The sequence below is a fragment of the Sus scrofa genome, chromosome 2, assembly GCF_054392235.1.
Source record: "Sus scrofa isolate SSC_HxYL_T2T_F1_AM1 chromosome 2, Sscrofa_HxYL_maternal_Yorkshire_Landrace_v2.0, whole genome shotgun sequence".
NCBI lineage: Eukaryota > Metazoa > Chordata > Mammalia > Artiodactyla > Suidae > Sus > Sus scrofa.
In genome coordinates, this window is record NC_139384.1 from 77277791 (window position 1) to 77305157 (window position 27367).

The following is a 27367-nucleotide window of genomic DNA, read 5'->3' on the forward strand; positions in this document are numbered from 1 at the left end:
CCCCCAGCCTGGGATCATCCATATGCCATGGGCGCGGCCCTAAAAAGCAAAACAAAAACAAAAACAAAATCAACCCCCCCCCCCCCAAAAAAAACCGCATGGGCTCCAGTCCCAATCTTGGTTTAGGCTGGGTTTGAGTCAGAGGTGTTTCTGCTTCATATTCTCTTTGGAGCAACCCCCTCAGAGCTACTAAAAGGCTGTTTTTGGCAAATATGTGTCCTTGTGCTAGATGTACAGTGAGGCCAAACAAACCAAAAGTCTGAGTTTGGAGTCAAGAAATGTATATTGCAGGACCAAAAAGGAGAATGGGTGGCTCATGCTCAAACTTCCCCCCAACCCCAAACTGCTTATGGTTTTTAGGGAGAAATTTTTATAGGCAAAATTTGGGGTGAGGGCTGCAGGGTATGTGACTTTTACCTTGCTTTGTGGTGAGATTACAGGGCAATGTCCTAGGAATCTTGTGCTCAGTCCAAAGTTTCCATTCTCCAACTGGGTGAGGGCCTTAGTTTCTGCAAAAGAACTCAGATATATTATTATGTATATTCCTCAAGGAGGAACCAGTATCTTGCTTTAATCACTGCACTATAGTTTCTTGATTATTCTTGCTTTTTTTTCTGCATTCATTATTTCCCTGATTAGTACCTATTTGAATCTACCCTTTGGAACTCAGGGCGGGTAATAGGAGGCTGAATCTTTTATCCTGCAAATAAGAAAATGAGGGACCTGGAAAGGCTTTTTGCCCAGGAGGGTCCCACCGGTCCCGCTCAATTTACAATCCATCAGGTCCAACAGTGAACTTTCTGGACTCAGAAACAAGAAAAAAATATTTCTGGCAAACCAATCAGATTCTTGGCTAATGATCAAGGTAGAACTGAGTATTTCCTATTGAATCAAAGAAGAGTCCAGGATGTTGCCAAGGTTTACAATGGAAATGTGGAAAGATGGGGTTGCTGTTATTTGAAGTTGAGAAGGTGGAGCCAGGAGTTTAATTTGCGGCTTTTTTTTTTTTTTTTTTTTTTTTTTTGGTCTTTTTAGGGTGGAACCCACAAGATATGGAGTTTCCCAGGCTAGGGGTCCAATCAGAGCTGTAGCCACTGGCCTATACCACAGCCACAGCAACTCGGGATCTGAACCTCGTGTGTGACCTACACCACAGGTCATGGCAATGCTCCATTCTTAATCTACTGAGCAAGGCCAGGGATGGAAACTGCATACTCATGGATGCTACTTGGGTTTGTTAACCGCTGAGCCATAACAGGAACTTCTAATTTGTGGCATTTTAATGTATCTATAAAATATCCAAGTGGAGAGAATATCTCATTCCAAATGGAATTTAGAGTAGAGGTGTGGAGCTGTGGATGGAAACTTCCATCTTGACTATTAAATAGCACTTAAAAGTGGTAAGATTCACTGCTACCTCAAAGATTATAAATTGCAAAGACGCCTGAGAACTGAGACCCAAGGCATTTGAAAAATTAGAAGGTGGGGTGAAGGATAAACGAATCCGATTAGTATCCATGAGGATGCGGGTTCCATCCCTGACCTTGCTCAGCGGGTAGGGGAATCTAGCCTTGTGGTGACCAGTGGCACAGATGTGGTTCTGGAGCAGGCAGTCAGCTATAGCTCTGATTCCACCCCTAGCCTGAGAACTTCCATATGTTGAGGGTGTGGCCCTAAAAAGAAAGAAAACAAACAAACAAACAAACAAAAAAAGAAGTTGGAGGAACCCAGCAAGATCAGTAGATTCCACGTATACAATACCCCAAAGGCTGCCTAAATTCGAGAACTACATTTCCCAGAATCCTTTCCACCCTGTGCTTCCAGGTTAGCGGTCCTGTTATGAAATCCCGCGACACTTAGAAGGCGGAAGTGGAGCGGAAGCCATTACTCTCCGGAGGCAATTCCCCCTGTACACATGGGCAGAGGAGTGGTCCGCAGCGGCTTGTTCACAGCTGTAGGTCTCCGCGGCAGATCAGACCATCGTATGAACTTCTCCTCCCTTCAGCGGCAGCTTCCATGACCTCCGCTCCCCCTGATTCTGCCCTTAGTTGTGTAAGCCTCTCTTTCCTCATTTAACCCTTAACTCCCGGCCTTCCTGAGGACACGAGAGGCCCACAAACCGGGAGGAGTTAGTGGGGACGGGGACCTGGGACTGGGAAGCCAGGCAGCTGGGCGGAGTGTGTTTTAGAGCCTGTAATAAGCGATATGAAACGCTGGTGACTAAGTTTAGGTCCGCTGTATTTAGCGGTGAGGGGGAAGCATTGGCGGTATGGTCCAAAAAACCTGACAGATTGGGATGGAGACAGGAAAAAGCCCGGCGAAGTGAGTTCAGGACTTTATTGGAGGACGGGAGTGGGGTTAGGAATTGGAAACCTGCAGGAATAAACTACTTACCTTTTGCTTTGTGTTCAGTTTTGTCTAATATTAATAGGAGCACACTGGTTTTGTTAGCATTTGTCTTGAATGCTTTTTACGCTTAAAATTTCCATATACTTTATTTGCTTGAGGTGACTTTCATGTACATAGCCTGTAACTAGATTTAGAAACTCACTGAAACGTTGTTGTTTAATTTGACAGTCCATTAATATTTATCATGGTTACTAATATTTTGCATTGGTTTCTAGCGTCTTATTTGGTGCTTCCTATTCTTTTCCCTTCAATATTTATTCTTTTATTGGAATACTGAACATATATGGCCCCGCAAAGTATGAGGACATACGAAATAAAAAGAAAAAAAAAAGCGAATCCACAAACCAGGCCAAGAAAAATAAGATTATGAAACTTCAGAAACCTGTATTCGCCTAAACTCTATCCTACTCTTTCCCCAGGATTTTCTTTGTCGATCTTACTGTTGATGTATTCTCAAAGATGTATTTCTTGGGAGTTCCCATCGTGGCTCAGTGGAAGCGAACACAGCTAGAATCCATGAGGATGCATTTCGATCCCTGGCCTCGTTTGGGTCGGGGAACCAGCATCGCTCTGAGCTGTGGTGTAGGTTGCAGAGGCAGCTCGAATTCTGAGTTGATGTGGTTGTGGTGTAAGCCAGCAGCTGGAACTCGGATTCCACCCCTAGCCTGGGAACTTACATATGCTTTGGGTGCAGCCAAAAACAGCAAAAAAAAAAAAAAAATATATATATATATATATATATATGTATAATATATATATATATATTTCTTAATTTTGGTAATTACTTGTAAGTGGACTCACACTCAGGTATTTTTAGAGTCACCCTCTTTCCATATTGGTGAAGTACACATTTTAGAGATTTCCAAATACCTTGCTTGGAACTGATTGCATGCACTTGCCTACCCATTCTTTTCCAGGTACATCATGACTTAAATTTTAGTCGGTTTACGAAGTTCCACATTTTGGGGTTTGTTTTCAAGTTGTTGAATATATATGTGAATTTTGAGAATACTGATATTATGCCATTGAATTTTACAATTAATTAGTTACATCTTCTATAATGTCTTTCTATAAAGTTTTATGAATATCAACAAATAGGACTTAAAGGTTTGCTTTTGGATAGATTTATTCCTAGGAAAGTATATGTTTATGCTTTCTTTTTGCATCATAGACTTTTTTTCCCCCATTTAAAAAATTTTATTGAAGTATAGTTGATTTACAAGTTGTGATAATTTCTGCTATTCAACAAAGTGATTGTTACATATATACACACATCCATTCTTTTTCAGATTTTTTCCCATATAGATTATCAAAGAATATTGATTGGGTAGAGTTCCCTGTGCTGTACAGCAGGTCCCCATTCGCCAGTCATTCAATATACAGTGTGCATGTGCCAATCTCAAATCCCCCATTCACCCCTCCCCCCACCCCACCTGTCTCCTTTGGTAACTATAATTTTTTTTTTTACAAAGTCTGTGAGTCTGTTTCTGTTCTGCAATAAGTTCATTTGTATCTTTTTTTTAGATTCCACTTTTAAGTGATATCATGTGATGTTTGTTTTTCTAACATCACGTAGTATCTCTAGGTCCCATTCATGTTACAGCAAGTGGCATGATTTTATTCCTTTTTATGGCTGAGTAATATTCTATTTTGTGTGTCTGTGTGTGTGTGTGTGTGTGTGTGTGTGTGTGTATACACACACCACAACTTCTTTGTACAGTATATATATGGGTCTTGTTTTTGTATCCATTCAGCCAGTCTATGTCTTTTGGCTGGAGCATTTAGTCCATTTACATTTAAGGTAATTATTGATATGTATGTTCTTATTGCCCTTTTGTTAATTGTTTTTGTTTGCTAATTGGATTTGTTTTTGTTTATTTTCTCTGGCCCTTTATCTCTTGGCCTTTTTTCTTCCCTTTTTTTCTCTTGTGGTTTGATGACTATCTTTAGTGTTGTGTTTGAATTGCATCTATTGTAGATTTTTGGTTAGTGGTCACCATGAGGTTTTGGTATGGGAATCTATATATACCCACACGATTGCTTTAAGTTGCTGGTCTCTTAATTGCAAATGCATTTCCAGGATCCTGCATTTGTACCCTCCTCTTCTCACAATTGCTGCTTTTGGTGGCATATTTGTGTGTGGACGTTTTCCTACCTTTACTAATGTTTGCCTTTACTGGTGAGCCTCCTCAATTGTAATTTTCTTTTTTCTAGTTGTGGCCTTTTCTTTCTGCCTAGAGAAGTTCCTTTAGTATTTGTTGTAAAGCTGGTTTGGTGGTGCTGAATTCTCTTAGCTTTTGCTTATCTATAAAGGTTTTGATTTCTCCTTCAAATCTGAAAGAAAGCCTTGATGGGTAGAGTAATCTTGTTTGCAGGTTTTTTCCTTTCATCACTTTAAGTATATCATGCCACTCCCTTCTGACCTGCAGAGATTCTGCTGAAAAATCAGCTGGTAAGTTTATTAGGGTTCCCTTTATGTTATTTGTTGCTTGTCCCTAGATACTTTCAATATTTGCTCTTTGACTTTAATGTTGGTCAGTTTGATTAATATGCGTCTTAGTGTATTTCTCCTTGGGTTTATTCTATATGGTATTTGTTGTGCTTCCTGGATTTGAGTGAGTGATTCCTTTCCCATGTTAGGGAATTTTTCAGCTATTATGTCCTCAAATATTTTCTCTGGCCCTTTATCTCTCTTTTCTCCTTCTGGCATTCCTATAATGCAAACATTGGTGTGTTTAAAGTTGTCCCAGAGTTCTTTTAGACTGTCCTCAATTCTTTTCATCATTTTTTCTTTATTCTGTTGCACATCAGTGATTTCCACCAGTCTGTCTTCCATCTCACTTTTTTGTTCTTCTGCTTCCTATATTATGCTATTGTTTCCTTCTAGTGAATTTTTTATTTCAGTTATTGTGTTGACCATCTCTGCTTGTTGAATCTTTAAATCTTCTATTCCTTTGTTAAATGTTTCTTCGAGGGAGTTCCCATTGTGGCTCAGTGGTTAATGAATCCGACTAGGAACCATTAGGTCGTGGGTTCGATCCCTGGCCTTGCTCAGTAGGTTAAGGATCCGGTGTTGCTGTGAGCTGTGGTGTAAGTTGCAGACGCAGCTTGGATCCTATGTTGCTGTGGCTGTGGTGTAGGCCGGCAGCTATAGCTCCAATTGGACCCCTAGCCTGGGAACCTCCATGTGCCACGGGAGTGGCCCTAGAAAAGGCAAACAAGACCAAAAAAAAAAAAAAGTTTCTTCTAATTCATTGATCTGCCTCTATTTTTTTTTTTTTCTGAAATCTTGGATCATCCTTACTAGCATTACTCTAAAGTGTTTTTCAGACAGGTTTCCTATCTCCCCTTCACTTAGCTGTTCTTCTGGGGTTTTGTCTGGTTCCTTCATCTGACTCATGTTTCTCTGACTTTTCATTTTGTAGAGCTTTTTGTGTGGTCTCCTTTCTGCAGGCTAGAGGGTTGCAGCCTCTCTCCTGGTGTCTGCCTCTTTGTGGGTGAAGTTTATTGATGCAGGGGCATGTTATAAGCTTCCTGATGGGAGGGACTGGTGCCTGCCCACTGATAGGTGTAGCTGATTCTTATCCCTCTGGTGGGTGGGGCTTTGTCTCTGGGTATGATTATGGGCAGCCTATTTGCTGATGTGTGGAGCTGTGTTCCCACCCTGTTTGTTCTCTAGCCTGGGGCTTCTCAGCCCTGATGGGTGTGGCCAAATTTTTCCAAAATGGCAGCCTCAGGGGATTAATGATTATTCCCCCACCTCCAATGTCCTGCCCCCACAGTGAGCCATGGCTACCCCTGCCCTCCTAGGAGACTCTCCAAGACCTCCTGGTGGGCTCGATCAAGATTCTTATAGAGTCCTTGCTTTGCCTTGTGATCCAGTGCACATGAAATCCTGTGTGCCCTCCTAGAGTGAAGTCTCTGTCTTCCTGAGTCCTGTGGGACTTAAGCCTCACTGGTCTTCGATGCCAAATGCTCCAGAGGCTCCTCCTCCCAATGCCAGATCTCCAGGCGTGGAAACCTGATGTGGAGCTCCAAACTCTTAACCCTGTGGGAGGGCCTCTGCAATGTAGTTATTTTCTAGTCTGTGGGTCACCCACTAGGCAGTTATGGGATTGCTTATATCATGAAAGCACCCCTCTTATCATCTTGATGCGACTTCTTTTTTGTCTTGGGATATAAGATTTTTTTTTTTGGTAGCTCCAGTCTCTTTTGTTGATGGTTGTTCAATGGTTAGTTGTAGTTTTGGTGTTTTTGTGAGAGGAGGTGATCTTGATCCTTCTACTCCGGAATCTTGTCTCTGTCAATTATGTTCAATTTCCCATGTTCCCTTGCAGTCCTGTCCACATGTTACAAATTTGGGATGATCTTTCACAGGATGCCATTGTTGGCTCTGAATTAGTGACCAATAAATTATTCTTCCTCTCCTATTTGTTTCTTGTCCTCTATGCTGAGTCTAGTCTCACTGGCTCACGGGCACCGGATGGAGAGCTCACACACTTGGCCCTGACTTCTTCTTTTTTTTGGTCTTTTTGTCATTTCTAGGGCCACTCCCACGGCATATGGAGGTTCCGAGGCTAGGGGTCCAATTGGAGCTGTAGCCACTGGCCTACTCCAGAGCCACAGCAAGGCAGGATCTGAGCCACGTCTGCAACCTACACCACAGCTCATGGCAATGCCAGATCCTTAACCCACTGAGCAAGGCCAGGGATTGAACCTGCAACCTCATGGCTCCCAGTTGGATTTGTTAACCACTGAGCCACAAAGGGAACTCCCTGACTTTTTTGTTTTTATTGTTTACTTTCGTTGCTGCCCAGGCTGAGGACTTCCAGTAGCATTGAATGGAGTTTGCATAGGCAGTCCTGTTTTCTTTCTGAAAAACTCAATGGGAATTAACTTGAATGTTTGCTAGAGGCTTTTTGGGGGGATAGTTTTTTTTTTTTTTTTAAGGGCTTCACCTGTGATGAATGGAGTTTCCCAGGCTAGGGTTTGAATCAGAGCTGCAGCTACCAGCCTACACCACAGCCCCAGCAATGCCAGATCCTAGCCTCATCCATGACCTGTACTGAAGTTTGTGGCAATGCTGGCTACTTAGCCCACTGAGCAGGGCCAGGGATCAAACCCACATCCTCATGGATACTAGTTGAGTTCTTAACCTGCTGAGGCACAATGGGAACTCCTGGGGGATAGTGTTTATTAGGTAAAGGAGGCTCCTTTTTCCTAATTTCAGAGTTTTTGTCATGAACAGCTATAGGTTTTAACAAGTGCTTTTGTTTTTCCAACATCTACTTTGATATGTTGATGTATTCCAATCACCTGTCACTGCCTGGTGTGTGATAGGTACCAGTTCTGATTGTACACTGAATGAATGAGTGAAAAAATGATTTTCTTATTTACTTGATAAGGTGGCGAATTAGGCCAATCGATTTTCTAATGTTACATTAGATTTGTATTGGAAATGTACTATTCTACCATTTTTTGTTTCCATTTGCTAGTATTTTTGTTTGATGATTTGCATCTACATTTGAGTGAAATTGGCTTGTTTCCTTTTCTGTTTTAGTTTTATGTCAGTCTCATAAAATGGGGTGGGACTGTTCCCTCTTTTTTCTAAACCCTGGGACATTTTGCCTGATAGTAGAATAAGGTGTTCCTTAAAAGGGAGTTGTACCAGGAAAAACCACTGCGGTCTGGAGTTTTCTTTATGGAAATTTTTAAAGCTGTTGTTTCAGTTCCCTTAAGAGTCATAAGGCATCCAAGTTCTGTATTTCATTATGGCAAATAGAATTTCTTTATAGGAATTTATTCATTCCATTTAAGGCTAAATTGTATAGTCAAAGTTGTTAATAATGTACTCATGTGTATTCTATACAAGTATTATATATATATATACATATATATATATATATATATTTTTTTTTTTTTTTAGGGCTGTACTGGTGGCATATGGAAGTTCCCAGGCTAGAGGTCAAATCAGAGCTTTAGCTGCCCGCCTATACCACAGCTACAGCAATGTGGAATCCCAGCCACATCTGCAACCTATACCAGAGCTCATAGCAGTGCTGGATCCTTAACCCACTGAGCAAGGCCAGGGAGCGAACCTGCGTCCTCATGGATGCTAGTTAGGTTTGTTACCACTGAACCACAACAGGAACTCCCATCTTATTATTAATATACATATATGTATATATGCATTTTTTTGCTCTTTAGTGCCATACCCGCAGCATATGGAAGTTCCCAGGCTAGGGCTGGAGCTACACCACAGCCACAGCAATGCCAGATTCGAGCTGAGTCTGTGACCTACAACACAGCGCATGGCGATGGTGGATCCCAGACCCACTGAGGGAGGCCAGGGATCGAACCCTCATCCTAATGGATACTAGTTGGATTCATTTCTGCTTTGCCACAAGAGAACTCTCCTAGTTTTTCATTCTTGTATTTATTTCTACGTTTTTTCTTTTTTTAAATAAATCCTCCCAGAATTTCATCAGTTTTATTTTTCTCAGAGAACTTTTGGCTTGGTTGAACCACTTTATAATAAGTATGTTTTCTATCTCATAACTTTATGTTTTTTATAATTTTCTTCCTTTTATTTTTTTGGCACGCTTCTTTACAACTTACGTTGGATGTCTGCACGGTTCAGAATGACTGCACTGATTATGATTTCTTTGACATGTAAATTATTTAGGACTTTTAATTTTCATTTCTGTGATGTTCTTCTGGTTATCTTTTGGCTGTTGTTTGCTAACTTCCTTGTACTGTTAGTCAGAAATCAAGGCTATTTTCTCAGATACACATTGTGCCCCATGTGTGGTTGGATTTATAATTAGGAAATACTATTTCATCTTGTGCTATCTGCATATGGTTATTGAATTGTCTGCTTGAACAGTATTAGAGCTCTGGTAGTGGCTTCATCCAATTTCCTTAGAGTTCTTGAGGCTATATTTTAACATATATACAGCTTTTTCTTGGATTACACCTCTTTTCATTATGTAATTCTTCACTTTTCTCTCTTAGCCTTTTTTGCCTTAATTCATTCTGTCTGCTATTAATACATTTAAACCGTATTTTTTCAAAAAGATATTTATGTTGAATATCTTTTTTTATTTTTATTCTTTTTAGGGCTGTACCTGTGGCATGTGGAGGTTCCCAGGCTAGGGCTGAATCAGAGCTACAGCTGCCAGCCTAGGTCACAGCCACAGCATGCCAGATCCGAACCACGTGTTTGACCTATATCACAGCTCACGGCAGTGCTGGATCCTTATTAACCCATTGAGTGAGGCCAGGGATCAAACCCGCAACCTCATGGTTCCTAGTTGGATTTATTTCCGCTCTGCCACGATGGGAACTCCTGAATATCTTTATTTCCATTCTTGCTAAATCCTTATGTATTAGACGCTTTAGATATCTCTTGTAAACAGCATATAATTACATTGTTTTTACTCCATCTTGAGAATATCTGTATTTTAGTGGAAGCATTTGGTTAATTAAATCTATGTATTAAAAACATTTGGTTGTTAACTTAGTTTTCTCTCTATTTTTTCTTTCCTCTAGCTTTTTTTGATTTAAGTATTTTTTAATTAAGTTGTATATTTTTTATTATATATTTGATTATTAAACTGTTCCTTATTTTTCTGCAAGGCTGTTGCTTCACTGTATAAAAATAGCACCAGCAAAAAACAGTATATTGCAAAATTAAGATAGTAATGTTCTTCATCTGACAGCATACAACTTACAAAAATTTTTCTCCACGGCCAGTCTCCAATGGGAAGGTCATTTAGTACTTTGACCCAAATCCAAGGATGGCTGTAAGCAAGTTACAATATTATATAAGGCTTACAGTAACAATGTTATCCTTGAATTATGTAATTTTATAAGTAGTTTACCACAGATAATTTCAAGAATTCCGAATATTATAACTGGAGCCTAGCCTAAAAGCCTTAGGGTGCTGTGCAAAAAATGCATAGTGTTTATCTGAAGTCATTAGGAAGTTAAGGGGTATTTTTTTTCTGGTAACGTTGCAAGTAGTTTCTTTTGCTAAAAGTTGGTTTTTAAAAATCTATCCACCACTAATTTTAAGATGACTATGCTAGGTTAAGTTGTTTCAAACTAGTTTATTTAGGGGTTCCACTTTCACTCCTCAATAGATTTTATGTATTTCTCATATGCTTCTTCACTCATTAGTTCATCTAGTTCTGATGGATAACTGAGTGTCATCTTGATCAGCCAGCTGTCTTCATACAAGATTTGTTGACAAGTCCTGGATTTTCTGCTAGAGCTTCATTGATTTCAGTCACTTTTGATAGAGGAGAATAGAGTTCGCTAGCGGCTTTCACACTTTCCAAAGCACCAGACTCCTCTTGTTTGTTCAATTTTGTCCCAACTTCAGGCAGACTACAGTAAACAACATCGCCCAAAGCTTCCTGTGCAAAATCCCTGATTCCCACTCTTTCAATGCCGTTATCTGTTGTTATCCGTTCAGGTTTGTCTGTGAATTTTCGTACCAAGAGCAGAGCCAGGGCCGGTGTGCAACAACTGGATGGCACCCGCCCGCAGTTCCCAAGTCCCCAGGGGGCCGGGCACGTCACGCCTAGAGATGGGCGCGTTGGCTGCAGACCACAGTCCACAAGGCCTGAGCCACTCCCAGCGCCATGTTCGCAGCAGTGCAGAGGGTCGCAATCTGATTTAAGTATTTCTTCATTCCACTTTTTTCTCTCCACATTTTAAATTTGTCTGCATATTTATATACACATTGAATTTATTATACTTTTTATTTATTTGTAATTCTATTATTTTAGTGGTTGTCCTGGAGAATTCTTCTCTGTGCCTGTTCATTAAATTTAGATTTCTGATACATGTTATCCCTCTTCTGATTTACATGGCTTTGTGATCATGCTTTTTATTTTTATTTTTATTTTTTTGCTTTTTAGGGCTATACTTGTGGCATATGGAAGTTCCCAGGCCAGGGACTGAATCAGAGCTATAGCTGCTGGCCACAGCCAGGGCTGCAGCCACATCGACTCAGGATCTGAGCTGCATCTGCGACCTGCTCCACAGCTCACAGCAACGTCAGATCCCCAGATCCCCCATCCACTGAGCGAGGCCGGGGATCGAGACTGCATCCTCATGGATACTAGTTGGATTCGTTTCCACTGTGCCACAATGGCAATTACTGTGATCATGGATTTTAATCCTATCTAAACCTCAGAAGAAGTTATTGTTGTATACAGTTATTTTTAGTTTCATTATACCTACCTTTGTATGCTTACTTTGATTTTTTGGACTCTTTGGTGCAAGTTCTTGTTTTTTTTTTTTTTTTGGCTGCAGCATGTGGAAGTTTCTGAGCTAGCTATTGAACCTGCATTGGTAATTGAATCTTTTAGAATTTCTCTTTTTTGTGAGTGGCAAGCCCAAATATACCATAATTTTTCCGTCTTGATGGGCATTTTGGGTGTTAGAAGATTTTATGTCTTGTTCCAGAGTCATGAAGATGTTTCACCATCTTTTGGCTTCCATTGTTTCTGGTGAGAAGTCCCATGTCAGCCTAGTGTTTATTTCTTTAAAGCATGGATTTTTGGAGTTCTCTTTAAAAATCTGGGGTGAAATATAACCTAGCCTGATTTATACTGTATATTAAGTGGAGATTAGTGCCTTGGAGAAAAATAAAAGGAGAAAAGTATAACCTAGCCTGATTTATACTGTTTATTAAGTGGAGATTAGTGCCTTGGAGAAAAATAAAAGAAGTGGATTTAGGGATAGACAGAGGCAGAAGTTTGCGTTTTATTTATTTATTTAAAAATTTTTGTATTTAGGGCTGCACCCGAGGCCTGTGGATGTTCCCAGGCTGTGGGTAGAATTGGAGCTATAGCTGCTAGCCTATGCCATAGCCACAGCAATGCCAGATCTGAGCCTCGTCTGCCATGGCAACACTGGATCCTTAACCCACTGAGCTAGGCCAGGGATCAAACCTGTGTCCTCATGATACTAGTCAGATTCATTTCCACTGAGCCATGATGGGAACCCAAGGTTTGCATTTTAAATAGAGAAGCCAGTCAGTGCCATATGGAGACACTTAAAGTTGATCTGAGGAGGAGTAGGAGCGGGTACACTTGAATATGAACAACATTTCCAAGCAGAGAATAGCAAGTGCAAAGATCCCAAGAGGGGAACATACCTTGGACAGGCATAAGGCCCAGCAAGGAGTCTAGTGTGGTGGGGTTAGTGTGCAGCAGAGGAGGGAGTTGGGATGAGGCCACAGGAGTGTAGGCCTTTGGCTGAGTGGGATGGGACATCATTAGAAAGTTTTGCAAACTTCCTGGCAAAATTTATATCTGCTGTATAAACTAAAGGACGGAAGCAGGGAAATGTTGAGGAAGTTACTGGAGTGATTTAGGAGAGACATGGTGCCTTGCATCAAGGCAGTAATAGAGTAGGTGGTGAGGAGTGGCCAGATTTTTAATGAGTTTTCAAGGTTGAGCCTGCAGGATTTGCTAGTGATTTATCTCTAAAGTATGGAAAAAGGCTTTTTGCCTCAAGCTCCTGGAAGGCTGGAGGAGCCCTTGAGCTGGGGAGGCTGACAGGAGTTCAGTGTGAGGTGTTAGTACCTTGAGACCTTATTAGATATTGTAGTGGATGTTAAGAAGCACTTGCCTGTCTATTCCTCTGACTCATGCTGCATGGGACAAGTGCCAAGGCATAGACAGTGGCACTGACTATAAATTGACAGTTGAGTAATTTGTGAAATTGTCAGTGGCAGTTTTGTTTTATGATTAAAAATAATGGTGTTTTAAAGTGAACATTTATTGAGCATATATACTCCCATAATCCAGTGTTATGATCTCCAGTTTCCAGGTGAAAAAACAGGGTTAGTGAATGAATTCACTCTTGAATGATGCCCCAGTGGGCAAGAACTCTGGGCTTGCAGCAAGGTGGGGTCATCTGAAGTCTCAAGGACAGGCATACAACAGCCTTCATGGATGTGTAATCTGCCAGATCCAGATGTCTGTACCCAAAGGGTAGAAGAATTTCAGAGCATGGGATAGGGGAGAGGAGAGCCCAGGAGAACCCTGACCCTTAGGGGTCAGGCAAAGAAGGAAGGACCATGAGCCAGAGTCTTAAAAAAGAGCAACCACAGTTGGAGGAGGACAACCTGGGATGTGATGCACAGTGGCCAAGAGCAGAGGTTCCTGGGGAAGAGGGAGAGAGAGGGGAGGTTGGTAGTGGGCCTTGTTGTGTATTGTGAGCCAGTCAGGCAAGGTAAGAGTCAGGGAAGAGCTGTTTCATGATTTGGTATCAAGGAGTTCACATACAGAGGTCACCTTGAGAGGTGGCACATGTGGCTCTGGAGTCAAGTTCACTAGCCTGTCTGTGATCTTGGCCACATGACTCAACCCTTCTGTACCTACCTCACTTTGCTCAGGATACTGCTTACCTTCTGGAGGAGTCACGAGGGTTAGATGAAAATCCCTGTAAAGACTCAGGAGATAACCTTGTACTATAAATGCGCTACCTGTAAGGGTGTTGCCAAGAAAAGTTGGGGGACAAACTTGAGCACTATGAATGTGTTACCTGTAAGGGTGTTGCCAAGAAAAGTTGGGGGACAAACTTGAGCAGGAATTTTAAATTGAGAATTCAGAGGAATAAGTGGGAGGTGAGGGTAGAGACCTTGTATTTCAGTGACTCTGAGCCTCTTAACTTTTCTAGCCTCTCCTCAGTAGTAATATGATGTTGGAACCCAAAGGCATAGTGACTGAGAAAGAGCTTTGTAAATGAGAATCACCCATACCTGAGAGGGGCAGGGATTAACTCCCAAATACCACCTGAGAAGGGTTGCAATACTTCTTTATAACCAAAGGGGGGTAGCACCTGACCTCATTTGGAGACCGGTACCACGATATCTAGAAATGTGTGACATTATCATTTGTGGATTTCCTCACTGTCTTAGAGAAAAGAGAAGAGAGCCAACATTTGTTGAGAAACTACTGCATCACAGAACTGTTTTACACTACTGTTCTCACTCAGGTGGTACTTATCCCATCTCCCGAGGAAATGAACTTGGGCTTTGCTGTTAAATAGATCAGAGCCCAGTCTCACCTCTGCCTTCTGCTATGTAATTTTCTGGCAGTTACTTAAGCCTGTTCGCATATCTTCGATGATGCTATAAGTCCTATCTTTTGTTTTTATGTGAGGTTCAGGGAAGCCTAACACTGGATCCCTCTTAACATAAAGTGGGACCTGGGTTCCCACCAGTGGCAGTGCTGTTGACTCTTTTCATAAACTTGGCAAAGGGAAATGCAGTTACTACTATTATCATTACTTCACCTACAGTTTTATAAGTTCCAAAGAATATTAAATTTTTCAAATTTACTTGCATTTTATTACACCTAATTTGTCTGTATTTCCAGAAAAAAGATGAGTGGTTCTTTGTAACATTTAATTACAGCGCAAAGAATTAAACAGCTTGCCCCTTATTTTCCAATTAACAAGCTATAAAATTATATTCTATTTCTTACTGTGTTTGGCATTCCCTACGTAGTTTTTAATTTGAAGAGGACCGAATTCATCAACTTGGCAAACAAGGATTTTTTTTCTAATGTATGAGAAATATGTTGTGTAGTTCTGCAAATAAAGCAGTTTGGCAGCACATACTAAAAGGCTTAAAATGTTCATAAATGTTGACTAAACATTTCACTATCTAGAAATTCATTGTAAGGAAAACCTTGGGAAAAACTAGAGGTTTTTCCTGTAAAGATTTCTTCCAAGTATTGTTTTTCTACTTGTGAAAAATTGGAAATATTCTAAACATTGTCTTTGTTTTTTGCTTTTTTGGGCTGCATCTGTGGCATATGGAAGGTCCCAAGCTAGGGGTCAAATTGGAGCTCCAGCTACCAGTCTGTGCCACAGCAGCACGTGATCTGAGTTGCATCTGCGACATACACCACAGCTTATGGCAACACCGGATCCTTAACCCACCGAGCGAGGCCAGGGATCAAATCCACATCCTCATGGACAACCTGCTGAGCCACAACGGGAACTCCCTAACATTTTAACGTAAGGTCATTTCAATAAATTGATGTATTTATTTAGAATATAAAAAATGAAGACATTAAAATGTCAAAATATTAATGAAAAGGGGTTTTACAAGTAGTATAGCTGATTCTAAATTTCACTTGTAAGAGAAAATATGCAGGAGGTCCCGTCGTGGCTCAGTGGAAAGGAATCCAACTAGGAACCGTGAGGTTGCGGGTTCCATCCCTGGCCTCGCTCAGTGGGTTAAGGATCCAGCGTTACTGTGAGCTGTGGTGTAGGTCGCAGACATAGCTTGGATCTGGTATGGCTGTGGCTGTGGCTGTGGCGTAGGCAGCTGTAGCTCTGATTAGATGCCTGGGAACCTCCACATGCCCCAAGAGTGTAGCCCTAAAAAGCAAAAAAAAAAAAAAAAAGCCAATGTTTTTTTGACAAAGAAAACTGATGAGTGACGTATTGTCCTAGATATCAGAAGATAGCCTATCAGTGGAATAGAGTCTAACCCCCCACCCCTGGCCCCCAGCGTGCATGCCTGCCCCAGTTAACATGTATACAAGTAGCTTGGTCTCGTCAGAAAGAGTTCAGAGGTATTTGAGTCTGCACTTCATACCTGGCTTTGGTATAAGGATAATGCTGGCCTTAAAAATTGTGTTAAAAAAAGTGTTAGGTTTTTTTGGAAAAATTGAATAGGATTGATATTCTTCTTCCCAAACTGTGGCTTGCCTATTTATTTTAATGATGTTATTTGATGACTAGAAGTTTTTAATTTTGATAAAGTCTAGTTTATTGACTTTTTTCATGTTTAGTTGTATTTATTTATTTATTTATTTGTCTTTTTAGGGCTGCACCAGTGGCATATGGAGGTTCCCAGGCTAGGGGTCTAATCGGAGCGGTAGCCGCCGGCCTATGCCACAGCCACGGCAACGGCAGACCCAAGCTGCTCACGGCAGTGCTGGATCCTTAACCCCTGAGCGAGGCCAGGGATTGAACCCGCAACCTCATGGTTCCTAGTCGGATTCATTTCTGCTGTGCCATGACGGGAACTCCCATGTTTAGTTGTATTTGTGTCTAAAATATTGTTTTATGACTCAATGTTGTTAAAATGTTCTCTATGGGTTTTATTTTTGACATCTGAGTTATTTTAAAAATGTTTTTTAAATTCAAAATTTTGTGTATGCAGTGATGATAGTGGTCCAGTTTCCTTTTTTTCTTTCTTTTTTCCCCCGTTTTTACTGCCACATCTATGGCATATGGTTGTTCCAGGGCCAGGGGTTGAATTGGAGCCGTACCTGAGACCTATGCCATAGCCATGACAACTCCAGAGCCAAGCTGCATCTGTGACCTATACTGCAGCTTGCAGTAACACTGTACACTCAATCCACTGAGCAGAGCCAGGGATTGAACACACACCCTCACAGAGACAATGTCAGATCCTTAACCCACTGAGCTACAACAGGCCAATTTCCTTTTTTTTCATTGAGTTCTTTCAGCACCTCACCTTTTTTTTCTTTAATTTGAAGATCTATTTGGCTTTATTAGGTGATTTATGAATTGGGCAGCATCCCATTTAGCAACTAGAAGGGTGCCCCCTTAGCACTGTTTATTAAATTAAAGACTACTTTCCCTAATGAATTACTTTGTTCTCTTATTGAAAATTATTGGAGTTCCCGTCGTGGCGCAGTGGTTAACGAATCCGACTAGGAACCATGAGGTTGCGGGTTCGGTCCCTGCCCTTGCTCAGTGGGTTAATGATCCGGCGTTGCCGTGAGCTGTGGTGTAGGTTGCAGACGCAGCTCGGATCCCTTGTTGCTGTGGCTCTGGCGTAGGCCAGTGGCTGCAGCTCCGATTGGACCCCTAGCCCGGGAACCTCCATATGCCGCGGGAGCGGCCCAAGAAACAAGAAATAGCAACAACAACAACAACCAAAAAAAAAAAGACAAAAAAAAGAAAATTATTTGACTGTTGGAGTTCCCATTGTAGCTCAGTGGGTTAAGAACCCGACATAGTATCCATGAGAATATGGGTTTGATCCCTGGCTTCACTCAGTGGGTTAAGGATCCAGCATTGCTGTAAGCTGAGGCATAGGTTGCAGATGCAGCTTGGATCTGGCATTGCTGTGGCTGTGGTTTAGGCCGGCAGCTGCAGCTCCAACTTGACCCCTAGCCCAGGAACTTCATATGCAACAGGTATGGCCCTAAAAAGAAAACAAAAAAATTTGACTGTGTACATGTTGGTCTGTTTCTACCTCTGTTTTGTTCCATTGACTTTTTGTCTGTACTTAGACCAGCAACTCTTCATTACCACGGTAGAGTTAGTAGTATGAATCTTCCAAGTTTGTTTTTCTTTCCTAATGTTGTTCTGGCTCTTCTAGATTTTTGCATTTTGGTATACACTTTAGATTTGGTTTGTCAATGTCTAGAAAATAACCTGCTGAGAATTTGGTAATGACTGCATTGTATCTGCTGATGAATCTGGGGAGTGTGAATACCTTAATAATATTGACTCTTGCAGCCCATGAAAATGGTATAGCTCCTCACTTATTTAGGTTTTTTGTTTCTTCCAGCAGGGTTTCACAGTTTTTATTGTCAAGGTATCTCTCACAGCATTTATTTGTTTTATTTGTATGTGTTTTATCTATTTTATGCTATTATAAATGAAAGTTTTTTAAGTTTAATTTTCCAATTCTTTGCTAAGGTATATTTTTTTAGTTGTGTTTACTGTGAGATGAAATGCTAGATTATTTGCTGAAACTAAGGATCAAGGCTGAAAGTTTTGGGTTTAGAGAAACTGGTGAGATTTTTACAGGGTTTTGGGGAGATTGGAAGATTGGATTACCATGTATGCTTTTTTTAGTGTAGATGCTCCTTTAAGATTAGTGACTTTGAGTTTCGAAAGCTGCTAGTGTCATGTGAATGGGTATGTGCAGACTGGTGTTTCTAAGTACCTTCGGGGAGGAAAGAGATGGTTGGAAGGGCTGGTCTTTTGCTCATGAGGGGTATATCAGGCAGAGGATGAAAGGAATTTTTGACAACAACTTTTGGAAGTGATGGATCATGATGAATCTCTCAGCTGGGTAGGTGGGGCAGTCAGAAGAGGACTTTGCTATTAGGAAACAGGGTGGTAGAAGCATGGGTGGCCTGGAATCCCCTCTAAGTGGGAGAGTTCATGTGAGAAGAATGTTGTATAGGAGGTTTTGTCCAATATAGGAGGTTTTGTCCAGAGAGCATATTTCTGAATAATTGTGAGGTGAAGCTGATTCTAGTGATGACAAGGCCTGGGCTGTGGCCGATAGGTATGAATATTGGGATAGAGTGTGGGGCAGAAAGGCATTGGAGATCAGAACACGTGGATCTAGGTGGACCATCCCCATGGATACTAGAACCATTCCAAACCATGATGAATCTTGACGTTGAAGAAGTCTGGGGCCCAAGTGTTCAGTGAGTGACAGCGTTTTAACAGGATTCTAGTTGGTGACAAATTACTTAAATGAATCTGAATCTTACTTGAGGTAGTTCAGGGACCTCCACCACATTGTCTGAAGGTTTCACCCTAAGCAGAGTTGAGACCCAGGATGAGACAACTTGCTGCTCAAAAGAGGAAATGCTGAAAAACAGAAGTCAGCAGAGCTGTCCTGTGAGCAGGAGAGATACAGAGCCCTTGGTTACACCTAATGGTCTTTTTCTTTTTTATTGCAGATCTCTGCTTCAGGAGTGCCATGAGAGCAAGAAAGTAGCTTCGTGGTGCCAGTGCCCTGCTACTCAGGCAGATTTACTGCCATCCTCACAGATGGCAGCTCTTGGTCTGTCTCCCACGTGTGGTAAGTTCTTCAGGTGATGAATGCTCTCAGAAATCAAGCTTAGGTGGCCCCTGCCATTTTACTGAGGGCAAGAATGTACACAGCTAGTGGGAGGGCTGCCAGGTTCGAAGTGGAAAAGGATGCATGAACTGAAAAGGGGTTAAGAGTAAAGTCCTGGGAGCTCCACAGGTGACTATGTCTGATTCAGGGTCTTGTGTGAGTTTGGGTGAGGCAGGGAGTGTCTGTAGTTAGTCTCTAAGGCAAGATACAGGTCATTGGTAACATCCAACTTCCCATTTATTATTTGGATAAGTCTGAACAAAGTAACAGCTCTGTCTCAGAGCTTTTATTTCTTCACCCATTCACAGAGGGTATATATCATTTTCTTTATGGCTCTATAGGCCAACTGCCCTTTTTCCTGTCCTCAAGTGGAGGAGGGCTACTCTGACTTGTTACACAGCAGTGTGTGTGTGTGTGTGTGTGTGTGTGTGTGTGTGTGTGTGTGTATGTGTGTGTGTGATTGGAGCATGTGCAGTGCACATGTTGGTGTGGGGCCATTTCCTGATTTATGAGTGTGTCAGGCAGGCTTTAATTCTCATGGGTCCTCTCTTTTCTAGCTGCGTCCACCCAAGAGCCTGCCTATATCCATGAATCAGAACTTCCTTTTCGTTTGAAAGACCATTCCTGTACCCAAGATGTGGACCCGTTTGCATGCAGTGGCCTGGAGCCTCATACGCCACCCACTGTTGGTACCCAGGTAAACCAAGATCTCAAGGCCCCCAAGTGTGGGAGACGCACTTCCCCAGCATGCCCCCAACACCACATGTTAGGATTCTTCTCCATCTTCATCCAGGCTGACCAATGCCTGACCAGGGTACAAGAGGAAGAGCCAGAGAAGCTTGTGAGGCTGTCTTGGTATCAGGGATGTTAGGGGAAATGACTTTCATAACAGGTGTTTCTCATCATATAGCTCAAAGCTCTCAGGCTAGGTTAGAAGTGGAAGGAAGTTTGCACTCACATCTGAGTGTCTGAGTTGCATTGGAAGCAGTGAGAGAGGATGTGATCATCTCATAGGGAGAAGAAGACATCTGAGGGCTGACTTTCAGAGTCACTGCTTAGACCCCAGAACCTCATGTTGAAAATCCTATGGTTAGAGTCTCTCATGCGTAATCTTTAGCCTTAGGCATCTTTGAACACAGATCAGCTAGACTTTCACCTACCCTAAACATATGTGGTGTTTCAGGAATCAGTGACTTTCCAGGATGTTGCCGTGGACTTCACTGAGAAGGAGTGGCCCTTGCTGGATTCTTCTCAAAGAAAATTGTACAAAGATGTGATGCTGGAGAACTATAGCAACCTTGCCTCAGTGGGTAAGGCTGGCATCATTTCTTCATGTATCCACTCATGAATATAATGTTTCTCCTGGAAGTACTTGCTGTGCTGTGCCCCAGGAACCCTGTGGGGATTTGGAACATAATTATGAACAAGCCAATATGGTGCCTGCCCTGACAGTATCTCCACCTGGGTAGTGAGACATGTTCATTGGATTGACCTTGGAGGTTGTTAGGTGGGGCTGAGCTTAGGGACAGCTTTCTAAGAAATCCTTATCCTTTTGAAGGGCAGAATGTGTGGGTATTTGTGGGTTTTGTGTTTTATGAAAGCCTCTCACTGTGTTCTTTAGAAATTTGGCACCATCCTTTTGCTGCTCCTAAGTCAGACTTGTCCATCTTCAGAAACTGAAGACCCAAACCCAGACCCCAGACTAATGGAAGGGGTTGTACTCTGCACGGTCCTCCCTCAACATGTGTCTTTCCCCGTGAGTAGGGTGTCAGGTGGGCAAACCCAGCCTTATCTCCCACTTGGAGCAAGAAGAGGAGCTGAGGACAGAGGAGAGGGGGCTTCACCGAGGAGGCCCTTGTTCCGGTAAGCACCTGGCAGACCTAGTGCTTCTGAGAATCTGCCCTCTCCAGCCATGGGATAACAGAGCTCTATTAGGAAATGCCACCCAGAGAAATTTGAAAATGCTCTTTCTCTTTCACTGCCCCTGCATCTTCTCACACATCTTTTGGTCTCAGTGTCCCTTCCTCTTTAAATTTGGCATGTCCGCATGGGCTCTTGGTCCCATTCTTTCATACTCAACATTCCTGATCACACTCTTTTTTTTTTTTTTTCCTTTTAGTTGGAAATTGTATTTATTATCCTTTTTTAAAGAGTTATTTCCCCAATACAATTTTTTTTCTACTGTTCAGCATGGTGACCCAGTTACACATACATGTACACATTCTATTTTTATGCATTATCATGCTCCATCATAAGTGACTAGACATAGTTCCCAGTGCTACACAGCAGGATCTCATGCTAATCCACTCCAAAGGCAATGGTTTGTATGTATTAACCCCAAGCACCCCATTCATCCCACTCCTTCCCCCTTCCCTTTAGCAACCACAAGTCTATTCTGCCAGTTCATGATTTTCTTTTCTGTGCTGATCACACTTAATGTCATTATCAGTGTCTTTGAAGAATTACTTCTTAGTGAGTCAACTTAAATTTCTACCCCTGTCACTGCCAGATTTTTCAGTCTTTTTTTTTTTTCTTCCCCTTTTTTAGGCCCCATTTGTGGCATATGGAGGTTCCCAGGCTAGAGGTTGAATTGGAGCTACAGCTGCTGGCCTACACCACAGCCACAGCAACACGGGATCTGAGCCATGTCTGAGACCTACACCAAAGCTCATGGCAACAATGGATTCTTAACCCACTGAGTGGGGCCAAGGATCAAACCCACCTCCTCATGGATACTAGTTGGGTTTGTTACCATTGGGCCACAACAGGAACTCCCTCATGGTCATTTTTACTTGTGTGTGTCCTCCCCTTTCACATTCCCTTTCCTTCTCTAGGGTTAGTATTTGCAAAGAGAGCCACCTCTTTTCTTTTTTGATGTCATCCCACTATTCTCTTTCTCCAGCAAGTTAATATTTTTCCAATTTGTTTCAGATTGGGAGACTCCATCTAAAACCAAATGGTCAATTCTTATGGAAGATATTTTTGGGAGGGGACCATCTAATGGGGTGACAGTGGTAAGAGCTCTTTGGAATTATTCTGGATCTTCCATATTGGGAGAGGTTGGGGGGGCAGGGCGGGCACCCTGAGATTCAGAAGAAACTCAGAACCAGGCATGTAGCAGTCCCCAAGAGGAAACAGTATCAGAGACATTGAATCTTACCAATTTGGAGAAAACCCTAAACCTGGTTCCAAACTTCACTTAAAGCTCCAGTGAGTAAATATTTCTGTAACTATGTCTTAGGTTTTGAGGGTTGGGGCTGAATTTAGTTTTAAACAGTTAATAAAATATATGCAAAGAGCCTTGTAAAAGTTACACACATGAAGCCTCAGGGCGTAGCATTTACCTGTTTTATTTGATAGAGCCCAACCTGGGGCAGGAGGAATGCTTTTTTTGCATTGTGAACTATGGCTTCATTAGTCATCAGATTTCTTTTTTGATGTCATCAGAACAGTCATAATGCTATGCTTCTGTTTATGCCAGTTTATGTGGGGTTATTCCAGGAATGTCATGAATATGGGAAATACGTCAGTTAATGCTCACCTCTTAATCAACAGGAAAGAACTCAGCATGGAGAGAAATCCACGGAATATGCTAACTTGTTTGAAGTCTTCAGCTTGGGTGCTCATCTTACTCAGCAAACGGGAAGGCACACTGGCAAGAGGCCCTACCACCGCCGGGACTGTGGGGTAACCTTCAAAAACCGATCACCTGTAACCCAACATGTGAGCATTTACAATGGGAGGAAGATGCATGAATGCCATCAGTGCCAAAAAGCCTTCACCACGAGTGCTTCCCTCACACGGCACAGGAGAATACACACTGGGGAGAAACCCTACGAATGCAGTGCCTGTGGGAAAGCTTTCAATGACCCCTCCGCCCTTAGGAGTCATGCAAGAACTCACCTCACAGAGAAGCCCTTTGACTGCAGTCAGTGTGGAAATGCATTCCGAACCCTCTCCTCCCTGAAGATACACATGAGAGTTCACACGGGGGAGAGACCTTACAAGTGTGATGAATGTGGGAAAGCATATGGCAGGAGCTGCCACCTTATTGCACACAGACGAACACACACTGGAGAGAGACCTTATGAATGTCATGACTGTGGGAAGGCTTTCCAGCACCCCTCACATCTCAAAGAGCATGTCAGGAACCACACTGGAGAGAAACCCTATGAATGCACACAGTGTGGAAAAGCCTTCCGATGGAAGTCCAACTTTAACTTGCACAAGAAGAACCACATGGTGGAGAAAACGTATGAATGTAAAGAGTGTGGGAAATCCTTTGGTGACCTCCTGTCACGGAGAAAACACATGAGAATTCATATTGTAAAGAAACCTGTTGAATGTAAACAGTGTGGGAAAGCGTTCAGGAACCAGTCGATCCTTAAGACACACATGAACTCCCACACTGGAGAGAAACCATATGGGTGCGATCTCTGTGGGAAAGCCTTCAGCGCAAGCTCCAACCTCACCGCACACAGGAAAATACACACTCAAGAGAGACGCTATGAATGTGCCACCTGTGGGAAGGTCTTTGGTGACTATTTATCCCGGAGGAGGCACATGAGCATTCATCTTGTAAAGAAACGTGTTGAGTGCAGACAATGTGGGAAAGCCTTCAGAAACCAGTCGACCCTTAAGACACACATGAGAAGTCACACAGGAGAGAAGCCTTATGAGTGTGATCACTGTGGGAAAGCCTTCAGCATTGGCTCAAACCTCAATGTGCACAGGAGAATACACACTGGGGAGAAGCCCTATGAATGCCTGGCCTGTGGGAAAGCCTTCAGTGATCATTCCTCCCTCAGGAGTCATGTGAAAACTCACCGAGGAGAGAAGCTTTTTGTGTCACCGGTATGGAAAAGACTCCAGTAACTCATCACCTTCAGGAGAATCACATGAGGGGGCAGGCTAGAAGGAAAACTTGGAAATGTAAGGAAGGCAGGAAGCCTTGATGAATTCATCTCACTGGGCACAAAAGTATACATGTTAACTTGGGAGAAACCCTCTTTGTGTCACAACCATGGAAAGACTTAGATGGTTTTTTTTTTTTTTTTTTTTCACATCACTTTGGAGATTCATGAGAACTCACAGTGGGTGAGAAAACGTGTATCTGTTAGCCATCAGTGAATGTTGAGCTCTTAACAAACATGAGAACTTAGAAAAGCCCTTGTCTGTTACTTAATGTCAAAATGACATTAGCACCACCTCATACCTTCTAGGCACAAGATTAAACACACTAGGGAGGGTCTCTGTATATTCATCAATTGGACAAACCTTTCCTGCTCTCACTGTATTCCTCACAGGAGAAATCACATTAAAGAGAAAAATCTGCAAAGTAAGGAATGTGGGAAAGTCCGTAATGGGTCAGCAGATTATGGTCAGCTGTCTTTTTTTATACATCTGGCAAACTAAGAGTAGTGGTTGCATTTTTAAAGAAGAAAATTATGAGAGAGACCATGTGTGGCCCAAAAAGCCTGGCATACACACCAACTGGCCCTTGACAGAAAAAAATCTGCCTATCTTTGGTCTATGGCAGTGACTTTCAATTGGGGACAACTTCGTGCCCTGGGGGACATTTTTGATTGTCAAAACTGTGGGCATGTGACAGTGGCATGTTTTGGAAGACATCAGGGATGCTGCTAAATACCCTGCAATGCACAGGGTCTCCTCACAAGAGAGAGAAATTATGTTCCCTAAAATAGTATTGCTGAGGTTGAGAAACATTAGCCAACAATCCTTCAATTTTTATGAAACGTGGGTACTCGCACTAGAAGAAATTTCTATTTAAAACTTTAAAATTGCAGTCGTCGTAATTCTTTCAGGAAACACATGAGAACTCACACTGCAGACATCCATTCCCAACGTGGAGATAATTTCAGCTACAGCCCTCTCACTTGTGCATATGGGAATTCACTCCCCAGTGGGATTTCTTAGTCAATGTGAATTGCACTTACCAGTCAATCTTTCATAAAAATGGACCCCAGCTCATTAATTTTTAAGTGTTTATTTTGAAGGTTATACTCTTCCAAATAACCCTTAGGCCTCATCATGCAAGATTTGTAAATAGCATATTTACTTTGATTCTCGATATGTGGATATGTGTTAATTTCCTTTTGGACAACTTGACTAATGGAAATTTTTTTTTTTTTTTTTTTTTTTTAAACAAGAGTGTTAGGTGCTGTGTAACGTGGGCATTTTTAGTACCTGTTTGTTACCAGTCAGATGCACTGTGGTCAGAACAGGATGTCCTCATCGGGGGATCCTTTGGAATCATTTTTGGCCTCGTTTCCAGCCCAGGGTAACATATACTTAGAGTTGCTTCTTCAGTAGCTCACATTCTATGATATCAAGAAAATTGAAGTTTTGTCATATTAGTAAAGTGTTCTATTAAAAAAAAAATCTCTTTCAGGTTTTCCTGCACCTAGTACAGTCCATGTCTCACAGCCTGACCATTGACAGATAAACAGATGTCACTATATGTGCTGTAAGAAAACTCTTACAGGGTCACTCTTACCTGGATTCTCTCTATAATGTTTTTTTCTTGTACTTCCCCGTTTGTCACCTTGAAAAGATATTCAGTACCTAGTATTAAAGATCTATCTTGTGATCATGAGAATGGAAGCCACATGCTAAGGGGAGGAGGGGAAGTACTATAGAAAAATCACGATGATCCTGGCTTCTTTGAGTGTCTGCACTAGCCCTGGATTTGTTCTTTACAGACTTCCTATTACATGAGAAAAAATAAAACTGGTTATTGGTCTAAGCTGTTTTTGGATACTTCGTTGTTTAGTCTAATAATTGGCTTATTGATGGTGGGAGGGTTCTGCTGTGCCCAGTTGGATGCTATCTGTAGCCCATACATCTGGTCATTAGTGAGGTTGGAGAGATGCCACATAGATGGGTGTCATCTGCTTATACTTTTTAATTGTTGGATATGGGTTATTTATTTATTTAGTATTTATCTTTTTAGGGCCACACCTGCCGCATGTGGAAGTTCCCAGGCTAGGGGTTGAATTGGAGCTGTAGCAGCCAGCCTATATACCACAGCCATAGGAACGCCAGATCCAAGCTGCACCTGTACGGGAGTGCTGGATCCTTAACCCACTGAGCAAGGCCAGGGATCGAACCTGAGTTCTCATGGATACGAGTCAGGGTTGTTAGTACTGAGCTACAACGGGAACTCCCTGGATATGGGTTTTTTAATTCTAAAGTTTTTAAATTGTCTTTGATAAACATTAATTCTTGACTTGTGTTGAAATAAGTGTATTAGTTTTCACAAAAGCCCCAAGAAGTAGGTACCACCAATATCTTCCTTCTGCATATGGAGCATCTGAAGCAAGAAAGGTTAGCCCATTAACAAGTAGTAATGCATGTGTTTTGAGTTCATACCTCTTTTATGTCAGGCCCTGAGTCTATAGCAGTGAATTAGGAATTTTGCTCTCAGGGTACTTACATTCTACTTGGGGTTGAGACCTGTGATAAACAAGTGAGTATACTGTGTATCAGATGGTGGTCAGTTCAGTGCTGGAAAATTTAAGCATGGTGATGGTAAGAGGGATGTGGGAGTTCAGCAAAGCTATGTGATGAACAGGGAAAGCCTTTTGTTCCAAGGGGACATTTGAGCAGAGATGTAAATTAACTGCAAGTGTGCACTGTGTGGGGAAGGACATCCTCCGAGTTGAAAGGCCATGAAAAAGATTTTTTCTTGGGACAAGGGGCCAGTGAGTGTGACTGGAGCAGAACAAGCTTGGGAGTTGCAGAAGGTGATGAGGTCAGAGCTGGATCAGGGTCCTGTTCCTGGGGGTATCTTGTGGGTTAACTGGGAGGACTTTGCCTTTTGTTCTCAGTGTGATAGAAAGTTGCCGGAGGGTTTTGGACAAAGAGTGACAACTACCTAATTTCTGTGTGGGTGTGTTTCTGTGCCCCTTGGGATGCCGAAGTTCCTGGGCCAGGGATTGAACCTGGACCACAGCAGTGGCAATCCAATGCTGGATCCTTAACTCACTGAGCCACCAGGCAACTCCCTCTAATTTCTAATTGCTCTTTTTAAAGGATCACGGTGCTTCTTGGTTGATT

General features: G+C 42.1%; 1 protein-coding gene and 1 pseudogene across 2 annotated transcripts; one reads left to right on the forward strand and one right to left on the reverse strand.

Annotated features, from left to right (window-relative positions):
* The first annotated feature begins 1865 nt into the window (after positions 1–1865).
* ZNF317 (zinc finger protein 317) lies at positions 1866–26054 on the forward strand. Of its 2 annotated transcripts, XM_003123283.6 has the most exons (7): positions 1866–2052; positions 19128–19249; positions 19846–19985; positions 20472–20598; positions 21053–21151; positions 22220–22302; positions 22844–26054. In XM_003123283.6, exons 2-7 carry the CDS (start codon positions 19219–19221, stop codon positions 24161–24163), a joined length of 1800 nt encoding a protein of 599 aa, XP_003123331.1. In that variant the 5' UTR covers positions 1866–2052; positions 19128–19218; the 3' UTR covers positions 24164–26054. The 2 variants fall into 2 exon arrangements, with proteins under 2 accessions (XP_003123331.1, XP_020939415.1); XM_021083756.2 differs by lacking the exon at positions 20472–20598.
* LOC100511067 (glycine cleavage system H protein, mitochondrial pseudogene) lies at positions 10511–11059 on the reverse strand (annotated as a pseudogene).
* Positions 26055–27367: the final 1313 nt, after the last annotated feature.

Excerpts from the sequence above, each read along its gene's own strand:
- ZNF317 (XM_003123283.6), top strand. The coding sequence starts at position 19,219 with ATGGCAGCTCTTGGTCTGTCTCCCACGTGTG. Across the intron at positions 20,599-21,052 it reads TAGCAACCTTGCCTCAGTGG|GGTGTCAGGTGGGCAAACCC; the intron begins GTAAGGCTGGCA and ends CCCCGTGAGTAG. Across the intron at positions 22,303-22,843 it reads CATCTAATGGGGTGACAGTG|GAAAGAACTCAGCATGGAGA; the intron begins GTAAGAGCTCTT and ends CTTAATCAACAG.